This window comes from Protopterus annectens, chromosome 11.part0, assembly GCF_019279795.1.
Source record: "Protopterus annectens isolate FY-2018-M chromosome 11.part0, PAN1.0, whole genome shotgun sequence".
Taxonomy (NCBI): Eukaryota; Metazoa; Chordata; order Ceratodontiformes; family Protopteridae; genus Protopterus; species Protopterus annectens.
Window position 1 is genome coordinate 1,035,848,105 of NC_056745.1, and position 15,106 is coordinate 1,035,863,210.

The following is a 15,106-nucleotide window of genomic DNA, read 5'->3' on the forward strand; positions in this document are numbered from 1 at the left end:
CAAACACCTTTATCATACAACCTATTTGGGGTATTCTTTTATGGTGTATTTGCTTGCAACTACAGTTTTTTGATTTATCTATATTGCATGTTTGCATAACATTATGTTTTGCCTTCCTTCTGGGGGCACCTGACATCTGGGGCAAGAAAAACTGAAGAAAATGGCGTCGGCTGCCTCTTTTATACCCCTGCCGCACTGACGTCAGGGAAGAAGCGACGACAACCGACGCTGGACCTAGACTTTGGAATTCGGCCGACTGAGGATCCGCCTGACGGCAGGATAACCCATCTGTAATGACTGCAGCTGTATGAGCACTCGAACATCTACATTTATGGTGGGTACAAAACTGTACTTTGTGAAATAATCCACTGTATTAAGATCATGTTTAGGCCTTTTAATGATTTTTCTTCTCTGTTCTACACACAGTGTGTGTAGTATATGTTTGCCTACTGTTGGCCCTTACTGCGTAAGAAGATATTTTGGTTCTACCCATTTATTGAGATAACAAACAACTTAATATGTTAATGACATATTCCCATCATGTTTGGCATAGCTGATTACACATTTTCTGCAACTGTTACTTCGTTGGTTTATTACTGTCCCTATTGATCCTCTATAGAAAGTTCTTTCCCTGTCATTTACATTTTTCCCTTCTATACACAGAGTACAAGTATACTGTGTCTGCAACGTAGGTATGATACTAATTCCTGTTTAATTAAAAGAAGCAAGTGAAACTATCTAATGCAGTAAAAAAATCAACCACTTTAACTAAAGAAACAGTGTAGGTTTTTTGGTTCTATATTAAATTAGCGAATGCTTAGAAAAGTGAACGCTAATTCATTGACCCTTTTTAAGCGAAAGCTTAAAATCTCGAGCACCCGGAACAGCCATTTTTTTCCATGGGAAAAAATTTGCTTTTCCGAGAAACCCACACACAACATAAGCACACCAAAAAAACAGCAATCCACACACACAAACTTAAAATCCTACATGTACCCTACACTAAACTGTACATACACTACTATCTATCCACTTACCTTAACCCTAAGGTCCGTCACTATCGCACACTCACCTGACCCGCACCCTAACTCACCTACCCCGCCCTAACCCTAATGCCTGTCACTATCGCGCCCTAACCCTTACGTCCGCACAATCACACACTTACCTGAACCCAAGCCGTAACTTTCCACCACAGTGCTGAAAATAGCGAAGCCACAGAAACAGCCAACCAAATTCTTTCCCTAGGAAAAAATTCAGTGTTCTGCAGCTTTGCTATTTTCAGAGTTCGCTGTTTTGGGGTCAATATTAGAACATCTTCTTCACCCCTCTTTCTTCCTCTTCTTGCCATACTTCCAAACTTCTACATGCTTTTGACTTGTAAATAAGGCTGACTCTTTTTAAACTCTAATTAACTTAGTGTTTAAATAATTCTATCTCATATGATCTATTGTACATAACTCTTACTATTCTGTTTTTGAGCTGTCTTAAGCTGTATTCTGCTCACTGTACTGTTTCTCAAGTGTTTTTATCTATTGTACATAACTCTTACTGTATTATATCTGTTCTAGCTCTCTTAAACTTTACTCTGTTTTACTGTAACGTTTCTGAAGTATTTTTATCTCAAGAATGTATTAACTACCTGTTTTTATTTTGTTTTTTAATCCTTTTTTCACCATGTAACAATATTTTATACTTTGTATATCAATGTGGAGCTTTTCTCCCTGGGCCTCTACTGAAAATGGAAATATATCCAGCTAGACTAGCCCGGTCAACAAATGTAAAATAAAAAAATAAAATAAAACATTCTATGTTTTAAAACTTCGATGTTCTAATATAGAACCTTTTTTTTTTTTTTTTGCTCTAGCCACTCTGTATGTTTTGAATTCATGGTTTCACTACATTTTGCAGTACTGTAACTTTTTTGCAATTATATAGCAATTGTGGAGTTAGCATATTTAGAGTTTGGGAGTGCATTACATTCTTTATTTTGTTTTCTAGTCTTCTGATTTGCAATAATTTAGAATCCTGTATATATATATATATATGTGTGTGTGTGTGTGTGTGTGTGTGTGTGTGTGTTTATCTATCTATGTATTTATATATATATATATATATATATATATATATATATATATATAAAATGTATGTATATATATTTCCTATTGCATGACATTTCAGTGTTTGAGAATTTAACATTATTTGATGTTAGTAGTATTCTTTATAACTCTTCTGTCTTATGTTGGATGCCATTGCTCAGTATCACTAGCATGGGGGTGCCAGATCTTCATGTTTTTGATTTCTGTAGGGTATTTTCTGGTGGAAGTGGGGTAGACTGGTGGAGTGCAGTGGATGAGTGTGATGTATTCAGTGTATGACACTATTGTGCATAAAATTCCAGAAGATGCTTAATACTGATTTATAAAGAGGATAAACCCAACCATAGAAACCCCTCAAGGAGAGTCCTGTTTATAGATCAACTGAAACAGTAAGAAAGTGCATGTTATTTTATGGACTAGATGTATTTATGCATGTGGCTGTTTATACAGAAGAAACTGCATAACCTTCTGCTCTTTAACTGAAAAGAAACAAAAAAGTTTTATAGTAGATCTACACAGGGACCAACCAAAAAGATACTAGCAAAATACAGAAATGTCTGCAAAATGTATAATTAATGTTTATTAATGGATTAAGGAAGGAATGTAATAACCCAACCAGCTCCCGTTTGCCACTGTTAATTTATGCAGCATGGCTAATAAATCATCTCAGTTATAAGTCTGGCTACACCAAAACAGCCCACCCATCTTGGCTAAAGGAAGATTCCTGTCTGCTCTCAGTCATTACCCAGCATTAAACTATATTCTCTGACAACAGGCCAGGACATAGTGCAAGCAGTGAAGTACTCACTTTAAAAACACCACCAACTTTTCACCTGTCTGCATATCTAAGAATGATAGATTAGACTTCAACCCCAGCTGGGTGGTCTCAGGTTGCACCAAAGTCTACATTGCCATAATATGTATCCTGCCACCTGTAACCATTGCTAATTCAGTACTTGATACATTTGCCTCTACTGTTAAATATAACATGCTTATTATAATGGGAGACTATAACTTAGACTATCAGGGCGCACACTGTGCTTAGGAAAAAACTTACAGCTAGGCTAAAGACTGCCACCATCAAAACCACACCATTAGATTTTGACCTCACTAATTTTCCCAGAAATATATTTGCACCACCATACTCTCCAGCACACTAAGTGATCACTCTGTTATTGTTACTGCATGGAAGCTGATCACTCCAAACCCCAACATAGCTACATAATGATTAGAACAATCTCTGAAAACTCAAAGGCACCCATAACCTTGGAGCTACACAAAATAGACTGATCCCCACCCTCCTATTAATTCGCATGCCCTAAACAAGCTTTTGCAATGTTTTTACCTGACTTACCCAAATACAGAATGTATTATATCCACTGTGAACCAGAAGACTAAGAAGTAATAAGGTTCCATGGCTAACCCTTCAAACTGTCCAGCTTCTAAACAGGGTTCCTATTGCGTGATCAAAGACGCATTCTGTCGAATGCATCTTGATCGACCGTAAAAGAACGAAAAGACAAAATAGTGAAGCGGCTTATAAGCGAATTCTTTCCCTGGGAAAGAATTCGCTTGGCCGCTTCTGTTACTTTGCTGTTTTCGGCACTGTAGTGCGATCTCAGAATTGGTATATTTTAAGTAGGGGGCGGGTGTGGGGGGAACAGCCCCTCACTTTATGTACTGATTTAAAGTTTTTTTTTTTTTTTTTTTTTTTTTGGAACAGCTATTTTTTTCCCCTTGGAAAAAAATTGCTATTCTGGGGTTTCGAGATTGTAAGCTTTCGCTTACATGGGATCGATTAATCATCATTCATTTATTTAAGCGTTTGATGATGTGATATAGACCTTCTAAACAGCAGGGGCATAACCTTGAAATTTTAGAAACAGGCCTAACAACACACTTAACTATAGCACTACCGTACTCTCGGGGGAAAAAATAACAAGGGTGAGTACTGATACAGCTAAGTTACCTACTACCCTATTCGGTAACATATTTAAAAATAGAGGCATATAGCTCTTAGTCACACAAACTATTTTAGGAGTTAAGCAGAACTTAACAAACTCACCCCAGAGCAATCAGATATTTCACAAACCTCAACACTCCTTCGCCAGTTCTTCATTCAACTACCTGTACTATCCCTACTTTAACTTTAGTCATCACAAAGAAAGTAGTTAAGATGCCACAGTAAAATTACCCCACAACAACTCACAGAGATTCTACACAATTCAGCCTCTCCTTCTTAGACTAAATTTATCAACCCACAATTAACCCACAATAATTCCCATACCAAGGACTACTTCCCTCAAAACAGCAGAAGACTATACATCTGTTGCTAATATTGACCCCACGGGAATGATCTTTGAAAAGATGTTATATAAGCATATTTTGAACAGCAAACCACAGTATGACATCCTGACAGGCTTCAGTCCTGCATCTACAGTATGTCTACAGTAGTGCTACTATTAAGTAACCCCGTGTAGAGAAACTTTAAAAAAAAAAAAAAAACTAACAGGAGCTATGTTCATGGACAGGCTTCCCATCCATGTGAAGCAGAGTCCATCCCTTACCCAATTTAAGCGTAACCTTAACCAATGGATGGGTAATTAGAAAATCACCCTTGGTCTGGCCCTCATGTTTCTGATAGAGAGGCAGTCAGTAACTGTCCCAAAACTAATGTAGCCCTACACACACACACACACACACACACACACACACACACACACACACACACACACGCAACCTTTAGAAACTTCCTAACATAAACAAATGTCCATGATACATAGGGGCACAATTAGGTTGGGTTGTGCGGCTAGGCTTGTGAATGGCCCTGGTGGTCATTAGCCAAGTATATACCTATGGACCCTATCAACTTAAATGAGCCTTTGAATGTACAGACAGCTACATTTTACTACAATGACATAAAAAAGTTTTTTTTTTCCAGAAGACATATGCAAATGACCCATACCAGCTAGGGAAGTTCTAAAAGATTCTGTACCAAGACCACCCCTATTCTCATTATTTTTAAATGATCCACTTGGAAAATACCAGACCTAAATAATCATTTTGTATTCTGATAACATTATCATCCACATGGTGTAAAGAAATCTCAGAACAAAATTAAATGATTCATATACCTTGCTCCACCCTCAGAACATTACTGCATTACATTAAAAATACAACTGGCTCCTTGTGGACACTAGAGCTTCCTTTCTGCTATCAAAACATGCTAATATATAAACTTCCAAATGATTGCCAATTCCCCCAAGTCAAAAATCTCCTTTTCCAGAGGAATCAGTCCTGCTCACAAAGAAATTCAGACCCAAGCTTCCTTATTAAACCACCTTAGAGCCAGCTGTAGCCAATGGAACATTCATCAAACTAGCTCATAAGTACTGGAACAGAATCCTGTCAGACATTTTGGACACTTCCACCACCATAGGTTTTAGAAAGGTACTGAGAAAACATACAGAAGACTTTTTGGGTGTCACTGTTTTGACAATGTGGTGCAGCGGTTAGCATGGTCACCTAACAGCAAGAGGGTGTCCTGTTCGATTCTCAGCTGGGGTGCCTTCTGTGCAGAGTCTGCATGTCCTCCCTGCGGTTGCGTGAGTTTCCTCCAGATGCTCCAGTTTCCTCCCATATTCCAAAGACATGCAGTAGGTGGAGTGGACACACTATATTGGCCGTAGGTAAAAGTATGTGTGAGAAATTGGTACAGGTGAACTACCACTGCAGGGCTAGCCATCCAGCAGTGTAAACCTTGGCTCAAGATGATTGCCACTGGTGAAGTGACATCATGACCCCATGTGAAAAAATGGAAAAAAGAGGTTGAGGATGGACTGATGTTCTTCGTGTTTCACTGTTGCACTCCTCATATTTGGGTTATCCCTGCCAGGGTAGCCCTCGGCCGGCCTGAATACCAGAGGCTTAGTATTTCTGCGTCGGTTGCTGTCGCCTCAGGACTGACGTCAGGTAGTCAGTAGTATAAAGTAAGGCACCAAATGCCATTACATCAGTCTTTCTTGCTGCGGAGCCCGAAGCAGAAGCAGTTTGCATATGTGCCGGTCGACCGCTACCCGATTTTCGTCTTCCGAATTGAAGCTGAAGTCTTCTAAAGCTAAATATCCCGTTGGGGATCCTTTATTCTTGCACTAACCGATGTCAGAAAAAGTTAACAGTTGTCTTGCCTGTGGAAAGCAAATACCACACCGAGATTTTCATTCTTACTGCGTCACTTGCTTAGGCCCAGACCACGACGTCCCCCGCTGTCGCTTTTATGCTTTGTTCAACGCAGCTAGATATTTTCATTTACAGTCCTCGAATTCTGATATGGCTTCGGTAAGCCATCCAGCAGCAGATCCTCTGAAAAACGTAAGGATAAAGACAGAGACAGACTGCACAGGTCCAAACCTACCAACAACGCTTCCGTTAAGCTTTTCGTCAGTTCTCCAGTCCTCAGGCACTTTCACATCCCCTGATGCCCGCTTCTGTGGATTCGAAGGTCGCTACCAAGACCTTTTCAGAGTCCGGTATGCCGCAAAACTCTTCTTCGACTAAGGATCCTGTGGTTGTCTCTCCCTTGGATGAGTCCGGAGCTGCTGAGCAGTCACCAGCTTCCGAGGAAGTACTTTGCACTACCGATTCTCGACACAAACCGACGACTTCTTTTGCGTCTACCATTCTTTCGAAAACTACCAAGTTTCTAAGGCCCAGGGTACGAACCACACCCAAGAAACCAACAACCCAGTCTCAGGCACCTGCTTCCTTGCCTCAGTCTCAAATGCTTAACATAGCGGAAGACCTTATCATGCTGATCAGGGGAAGCCAAGCTACCCCTTCCAAAAAAAAAAGAGAGCTGTCCCCAGTAGTTTTGTCTGAACAGGAGTCTGATGACTCTGATGCATCTGAATATGAAGACGTGCAACCCCTCTCTGCTTATGAGGATTCTGATGCAGAGGATTCCATTCCTTCAGCCCCCCCCCCCCCCCGAGGACATTTCCTTTAGGGAAACCCTCCATACCTTAAGGGAGCATTTCCAATGGGAATGTCAAGGACTACCCTCAGTCTAAAAAGAGACTCAGGGAATTCTTGATCTTCCACAGCACAGACCCCTGGCCATTCCCCAATCCTGGATGTTGTGGATGATGTTCTCCTGGAATCCAGTTTGACTCCTGACACCCCTCCCTCCGGCGCTCAGAAACCCTGACAGGTATTACTGAATCTCTGACTCTCACAAATTTCTTTTCAAAAATCCTACTGCTGACCCTGAGGTATTTTCTCAAGGGCCTAAAGAAATTAAAGCAACCTCTGCTAAGAATCCCCCCCCCCTCTGATAAGGATTCCCAAGCACTAGACAGATGGGGTAAAAAAGTATACACCTCTGCTACTCTTGCTATCAGAGCACTAAATTGCCATTTCCATATGCTAAAATTTCAGCAACATACCATGAAACTCCTCAAACAAAAAGTGTCTTCCTTTCCTGCTTGTGCAGAATCTAAAGAGTTGCAAGAGTTAATACATTTATTATTGTGCAAGTCAAGTAACTAAACACACCTTACACTGTGGTTTTGACGCTGTAAAAGTTTCTTGCAGGGCAGCGGTCACTGGTTCTGTCCTTAGAAGACATACATGGCTTAAGGAACAGCCCTTGCCAGACCATGTTAAGTCTAAATTGTTGGATGCACCATTGCACAAAGACAACTTATTTGCCACTAAGACAGAGGAGGTCTTAAAAAAGATGGAAGAAAAAGCTAAATCTATGCAGACAGTTAAGGATTTCTTACAGGTCCAGCCACCCAGGTTCAGCAGGCATTGCCCCTTCCCCCAAGCACTAGTCCTTTCCTGCTCCCACCAGGTCATTTCAGCCCAGACCTCATGGAAGCAGACCCCCCCCCCCCCCAGACAGCAGCCACAGGGAATGCAGAGATCAAAACAGTGGAATTCCTCCACTTCAAAAACAGGGAGTGCTAAGCCACCCCCTCATGGTAATAACTCAAAATGGCTCTCCTCCCCCACCCTCTCCCTCTGCCCAGCTTCAGTTACCCCTAGGAGGAAAACTCTCCTCTCACGCAAGCACCTGGGCCACCATTGCCAACGACCGCTGAGTCCTCAACATAGTGTCCCAAGGATACAGATTTTCTTTCCACACTCTTCCAACCCCAAAAGGGTTCCCATATCTACCGCCAAACCAGTGGATAGAGGCGCAAAAGTAAGCCATTTCCCTCCTCTCTATGAGGGCAATAGAGTGCATTCAAGGCCAAGCTTTCTACACAAGACCTTTTCTGGTACCCAGAAAAGAGTGCACCTGGCGCCCCATCCTCAGTCTATCCATTCTAAACACCTTCCTGGTGATACCAAAATTCAAAATTCTCACCCTCCAGCAACTGCTACCCATGCTCTCCAAGGATGCTTGGCTAGCCACCCTAGACCTAAAAGAGGCCTACCTCCACATTCCTATCAGGGAATCATGCAGGAAAAAGCCTACGTTTCAGGGCAGGTTTTCTGCACTTTCAGTTCTGTGCACTTCCCTTTGGCTTATCTACTGCTCCCAGAGTTTTCATAAAATGTCTGGCACCAGCCATTGCCTTTTGCAGACAAAGGAATATCCAAATTTACCCATACTTAGATGGCTGCCTAATTCAGGCACACAGGAAAAGCTGCTCAAGCACACCTGACCTTTGTAAAGTCCCTACTGACCTCCCTAGGGTACACTATCAACGAAAATAAATCCAAACTATTACCCACCCAAAGGATTATATTCCTGGGAGCAAGCCTGGACACAGCATCCCAGATGGCATTCCGTACACCAGAAAAGCAAACGTACCTGACAGCATACTTCTCTCAACTAGCCACCAGACCCCAGTTATCTGCAAGTAAATCCTGCAAGCTCTGGAGTTCATGGCATTTTGCATTCTACTCCTTCCATATGCCAGACTGCATATGAGGAAACTTCAGTGGTACCTAAAAAGCCTTTGGTGTCAGCACTCTCAAAACCTGGAAACTCTTATACCAGTGATACCTTGCCTAAGGACAGATTTTCTTTGGTGGGCAACAGCATGCTCCCACAACAAGGGACTACCTTTCTCACCAATCCCCGCCACCCAGAACCTCACCACAGACCCAGCAGAGACTATGCCTGGGGTGCACACCTGGACGGCAGGTGCATACAGGGTCAGTGGCGTCCACAGCAAATCCATCTGCACATCAACCAAAAAGAGATGTTAGCTGTCCAGCACACATTAACAGCTTTCAGGCCCCTTCTCTCCCCAGGGGCTCTCCTGATTAAGACAGACAAGACCATTGTGATGTAGTATGTCAACAAGCAGAGGGGGACTCGCTCCTACCCTCTATGCAGGCTGTCCATGACCCCTTGGCACACAGCCTCTGTGCCATGCAACTCTACCTGTTAGCACAATTCCTGCCAGGTTCTCTAAATTCTCTGGCAGACCACTTAAGCAGAAATCTTCTGGACCCACACAAGTGGCAGACAAAAGAACCTTCACCCTAATAACTCAGAAATGGGGCACCCCAAAGGTTGACCTCTTTGCCTCCCACAACAACCATTAGCTCAGCAAGTACTGCACCGGGGAGCATCACTGCCTGGCTTGGAAAGTGGATGCCCTGTCCTTCCCCTGGGTAAATCTATCGGTCTATGCCTTTCCTCCACTACCTCTCATCCCCAGGGTGCTGCTCAAAATAAAGGAGGAAAAACCAAGTACAGTTCTTATTGCCCCAGACTGGCCTCGCCAGCACTGGTACCTACTGCTGTGCAGTCTGTCCCCACTGCCACCATGGCATCTCACTCAGACGCCAACCCTCCTGACCCAGGGGGAAGGAGAATTCATGCAACCCCAATTGCAGACCCTCGGTTTGGTAGCTTGGCTTATTCCCTAACCACTGATCAATCTGCCAATCTCAATAAACAGGTTCTAGATGTTATACATGAGGCCAGACACCTTAGCACTAGAAAGTCGTATGCTGACAAATGGAAAAGGTTCTGCACCTGTTTTCAGGCTAAGGGAGCCGATATGGCACAGCCCTCCCGCCCTCTCATCCTGGATTGCTTAGCTGACCTGCTCCACAGTGGTCTTCCTTTTTCCTCTATTAAAATTCATGCCCCTGCTATCTCTGCTCATTTCCCCACTGAGCAACCCCTTTTCTCGCACCCTCTGATCAAACATTTCCTAAGAGGGGCTAGCAACTTGAGGCCACCCAGAAGAACACCTACCCCATCTTGGGACCTTAACTTTGTGTTGGAAAAGCTCACCCTGCCCCTCTTAGAACCAGCATCTTCAGCAGAGTTAAAATTTCTCTCCTGGAAGACAGCTTTTCTTCTAGCCATCACTTCAGCCAGAAGGGTCTCCGAGCTACAAGCACTCATGGCTTTGGAGCCCTTCATCATCTTCCATGCTGACAGGGTTTCCCTCAGGACTAACCCATTCTTCTTGACCAAAGTGGTGTCCATTGTGGCTCTCACCCAATCTATTCCTTTGCCCACCTTTTTCCGTAACCCACAGAACAAAGGGGAAAGGATCCTGCACTCTCTAGATGTGCATAGACAGCTCTGATTCTGTCTAGACAGGACAAAATCATTCAGAAAGTCTGGTCAATTGCTGGTTAGATTTGCTGCAGGGGCAGAGGGCAAAGCCATCTCGAAACAAACAATTTCCAAATGGATGGCACACTACATTTATGGTAAGTGTACACAACTGTACTTTTTGGCAATCATGGCTAATCTATTATACACCTGATTTGCTGCAGTGTCACATCTACTTTTCAGTTACTGTATCCATGATGCAACATATTTGTACATTTTATGCTCTATTCCCCACATCCCGGCAGACTTTTAAGCCCTGAGTAAAGTGTTTTACACCTATGTCTACCTTCCTCACATTACTTTACACTTGCCTGTTAGCTACCACTCCACCCCACCTCCACTTTCCCATTTTCTTAACTATCTCAAAGTACATATTGTCTGTTCTCTAAACTTACTTCTGTACCCCCACCAAATCCTTTTACTCTGACTATGCCATTTCTTTTTTTATTTTTGCTGACCTTTACTAATTTGCAGAATGACTTTTTGCATGGTATTTATTGCTTACAGAAAATGTATTTTGTTAATTTTCTACTTCTGTAAGTGCTATTTTTATGATTAATTGAATCATTATAATAAATGATTCTACAGTTCAGTTCTTCCTACTGCCAGTTGACATGGGCTGTGCCTGAAAAGGTTCTTTGGACCAGCATACTTACTCTCTTAACAGATGCATGAATTAAAAAAAAAAAAAAATGAAAACGTCCCCTGAAAAAAAATTAAGCTTACTTATTCATAAATGAACAGTGAAGCACAGGCCACTTAATGATGAACTCAAACCAGTAAATGAGAATACTTTGGAACGAAGCTAGGTTTTTCCACATATGTTATGCAAACTCTAATAAGGCCAGAATGCATATAGCTAATGAAGCCTAGCTTTTATTGGAGTACATTATTAATGAATTATGTGCAGTTTTGTATTCATGAAACAATGTGCTGAAACATTTTTCAGGCCTTTTAAATTGCTAATGTTTATAAGTGCTGCAGATGTAGTCCTTGCCATAATGGCTGCTACAGACAGTGATGCTTTTTGTCCTTTTCCCTGGTTTCCTATGTTGATTTACATTCTCGTTTGTTATACTCATTTACTGCATTTCTTTATTTTTAGGAGCCTTCAAGAGAAGATCTAACAGTGTCAGAAAAGTTTCAACTTGTTCTGGATGTGGCACAGAAAGCACAGGTACGTAGTGGTAATTTAAAACTTCAGAGTACTATTTCTTCTATGTACTCCATACAGTTTTGACTCTTTATGTAGACACTGTACGTTTTCATAAGACCTTGTAAGTTCCTGATTCCTTATTTTGCTAAGTGGGTTAACTTTCAGTTGGATTTGAAGTGAAATGCCTATTAGTGTTGTATTCTTGGGCTGATAAATTATTATGTAAGGCTGGGTATGTCTGTAATACTTTGCCAGGAATGTGTATGTTTCCACTGTAACTATGTTAGTATTCTTATTTTAGCATTAAGTATCACAAATGGTAGTCATCACAGAGTCGAAAGTGTAAATGACATAGCAAAGTAAGAAAAAATGAACAATGTTACCTTTTAGAATCAATATTGCATATAAAATATTCTTTATAATTGGCATGGCACAGCTGTGCCCAGGGTCCATCAGGCTGGCCAGTGCAGAAGGGTAAGCCATCTTAATTTTGTAAGTAGCGCGTGAATGCAATGCAGTCTGTCCATTTACAAGCATCTGCTCACTGCTTAACCGTGCAAAACCAAAAGTAAATTTAATATCAAATAAACAGAAAAAAAGCACAACTACCCCCAACAATGTTAAAGCACTTCAGGCAAACAAGACCATGCCATGTAAGTTTGTACAAATTAGAATTCGATTTAACTACTTCACTAATACTGGATCTGATATTAATGGACAGAAATAAGTGACAGGTGCCCTAATATAAGTAGCATTTTTCTTTTTAGTTATTGCTTGTTTTTTTATATACGTATAAAACAGCAGTTTTTTGTTTGAGTGAACAGCTGTCACAGGGTTGTCTAGGGAGGAGAATCATAAATTATTTGAAGTCATCTGCTCCTAGCTTATTGTTTTTTGCTGTTTCATGGTTCTTGTGTTTTACAGACTTTATAAGGACTTTGTCTTTAAGTTTGTACCCCTTTGGAGTGCCTTGTAGATTGTGATGCCCTGCACTGGCCCAGTAATCAAGAAGCCTCAATCCTTGCCACTGCAACAGTGGAGAACGTACACACTGGGAGGATGACAAGTACACACATAGTAAAATGAATTTCCCTTAAGAGCACACAGAGATCACAGTCACTCTGGGGCTGGTTTCTCCCTCTTTTTCCAGATCCCTGGTAAGACTACCCACTGGCACAGTTAATAGACTTGAGATCTCATCTGAATGGCCAAGCTAAGACCTCCAGCACCCTCTTTGTCCAACCATTGCTTCGTGTCCCTGCCGAAGTAGCTCACACACACACACACACACTTTGAAATTTGATTTATATGCAAACACACATGCACACCTGGGGAAGGCTGGCACAGATTTACTAGCTATGCCCCCTTCTGCCCAGACTACATGTTAGTTCCAGCTGGCACCAGCCACTACTTACCAGCTACTTAAGGCCCTTAACAAAGGATGTCCAACCCTACTGTGTAATGTTACTATTAATCCAAATGGTAGTCTGACCAACAGCAAGGCTATTTAGAAGTGGCCTGGATAGTGTCACCAAATAGATATACAAGTACTCTCAGAGCTTAAATATGTCTCTCAGATATCAGCCACAAAGATATTATTAAATATATTTAATAAGTAATGAACGAACAAGACAGTATTCATTAAATACAGTTACTTCAGAGTTCAAAATCACAGGAAATATTTAAAACAACATTGCAGGACAGTCTCGAATAAATTAAGAAATCTAAGCTATAGTGCACTATATTTCTAACTGTATCTAAGAGAAATTTACTGTACCTTAGACAGACTTACAGCAAGGCAAGTGCAGATATTGATGATGAGTGGATGTTCTTGTTAGGTCAAAGAAAAAGTTCAAAATGCCCAGTCTCTCTCTCTGAGAGATTTCTTAAATTAATATAAAATATTACTGTTGGGTTAGCTTGGATGACATCACTTTTTGTCACCTGACTTTAGTTCCCAAGCTACCCCCATTGTCAGAAAGTACAAGCATTTTAGCATCTCTCTGTGAAAAATGCATATCTCTCAGATGTTTGCAGATCCTGAAATTCATAAAACAATAAAACACTTCTGCATCTCAAACCTAGTAATTACTTCTCTTACAAGACGGTACAAAAACCTTCTAGCTCTAGACATTGCGTCTGCTACACTGAAGCTGAGAGATACCTTTTATAGCATAACCGTAAAATAATTTAGTTTCAACTTATTTTCTTGACGTTTTGCAAGTTAACCTTTTATGTCCCAGTTTCTGCTGTTAAAACATATACAGTTACACAATTACAATAGTTTGAAATCCGTATTTCCATACTTTTAAGAGAGCTAACTCCTTTTTCTGGAAGGACACACACTTATCTTTGGTAGGGTGTAGGAGAGTTTATTAAAAACAGTTTTGGGGAATGCAACTTTGAAATTTATGTAAACAATTCATTGAAATTCAAAGAATGTCTTTTTTTTGGGCGGGGGGGGGGTGGATGCATGTTGGAGTGGTAAGAGATAAGTCCAGCTTTACAATGTCTTAAAGATTCGATATACAAGCTTTGTAGATGTGACTATCTCAAAGCTACTCTGTCATGTTGTCATCAGAAACACTTTTTAGTGCCTCTTTGATGGTTCTTATTTTGCATTTGACCATAGTGAAACTACAGATATGTTGTACTTTGCATTCAGTCCACTCTTCTTCACTTTCTCAACTTTCAAGCTGTTATTCACACCCAATAAAGACCATTTTACCACTTACTCTAAGTCTTTACAGATGTCCACTGCTGCAGTAATTATAACTTCTTAGGACTTCTGCCTCAGAGGAGCCTAACATCTGCCTGAATCCCAGAGCTTTGTCCCCCCCCCCTCCTAGATGGATAGTAGTACTTCTACTTGCTCATCAGTACATCAGCAGTTTAAACTGGATTTCAACTCTTGATATTGTTAGATCTCTTTTGTTGTAGAATCTGTGCAGATCATGGTGTATTGTGCTAGCATTCATCAGTCAGTTGGTTTGGCCTGGCTTTTGGAGTTTAAGATAAGTACCCTGTTGGTGAAACCTTCTCTTTGATTATTCAGTGCCTTGTTATAGCTTTGTTAGGGTGGCACAGTGGTGCAGGGGATAGTGTTGTTGCCTTACTCCAAGAGATTCTCTGGTTCGATTCTCAGCTGAGGTGCCTTCTGTGCATAGTCTGCATGTATTCCCTGTGTTCACTTGGGTTTCCTTTTGGTGCTCTGTTTTTTTCCCACATTACAAAGACTTGCAGTATGTGGGCTGGTAA

General features: G+C 41.3%; 1 protein-coding gene across 3 annotated transcripts in view; it reads left to right on the forward strand.

Moving 5' to 3' along the window:
- The window catches only part of GRAMD4 (GRAM domain containing 4), a 2,037,033-nt gene that overhangs the window by 1,684,792 nt on the left and 337,135 nt on the right, over positions 1–15,106 (forward strand). For all 3 annotated transcript variants that reach the window (XM_044088380.1, XM_044088381.1, XM_044088383.1), the window contains one exon: positions 11,798–11,869. In XM_044088380.1, coding sequence (XP_043944315.1) covers positions 11,798–11,869 — 72 coding nt within the window. The remainder of the gene's footprint in view (positions 1–11,797; positions 11,870–15,106) is intronic.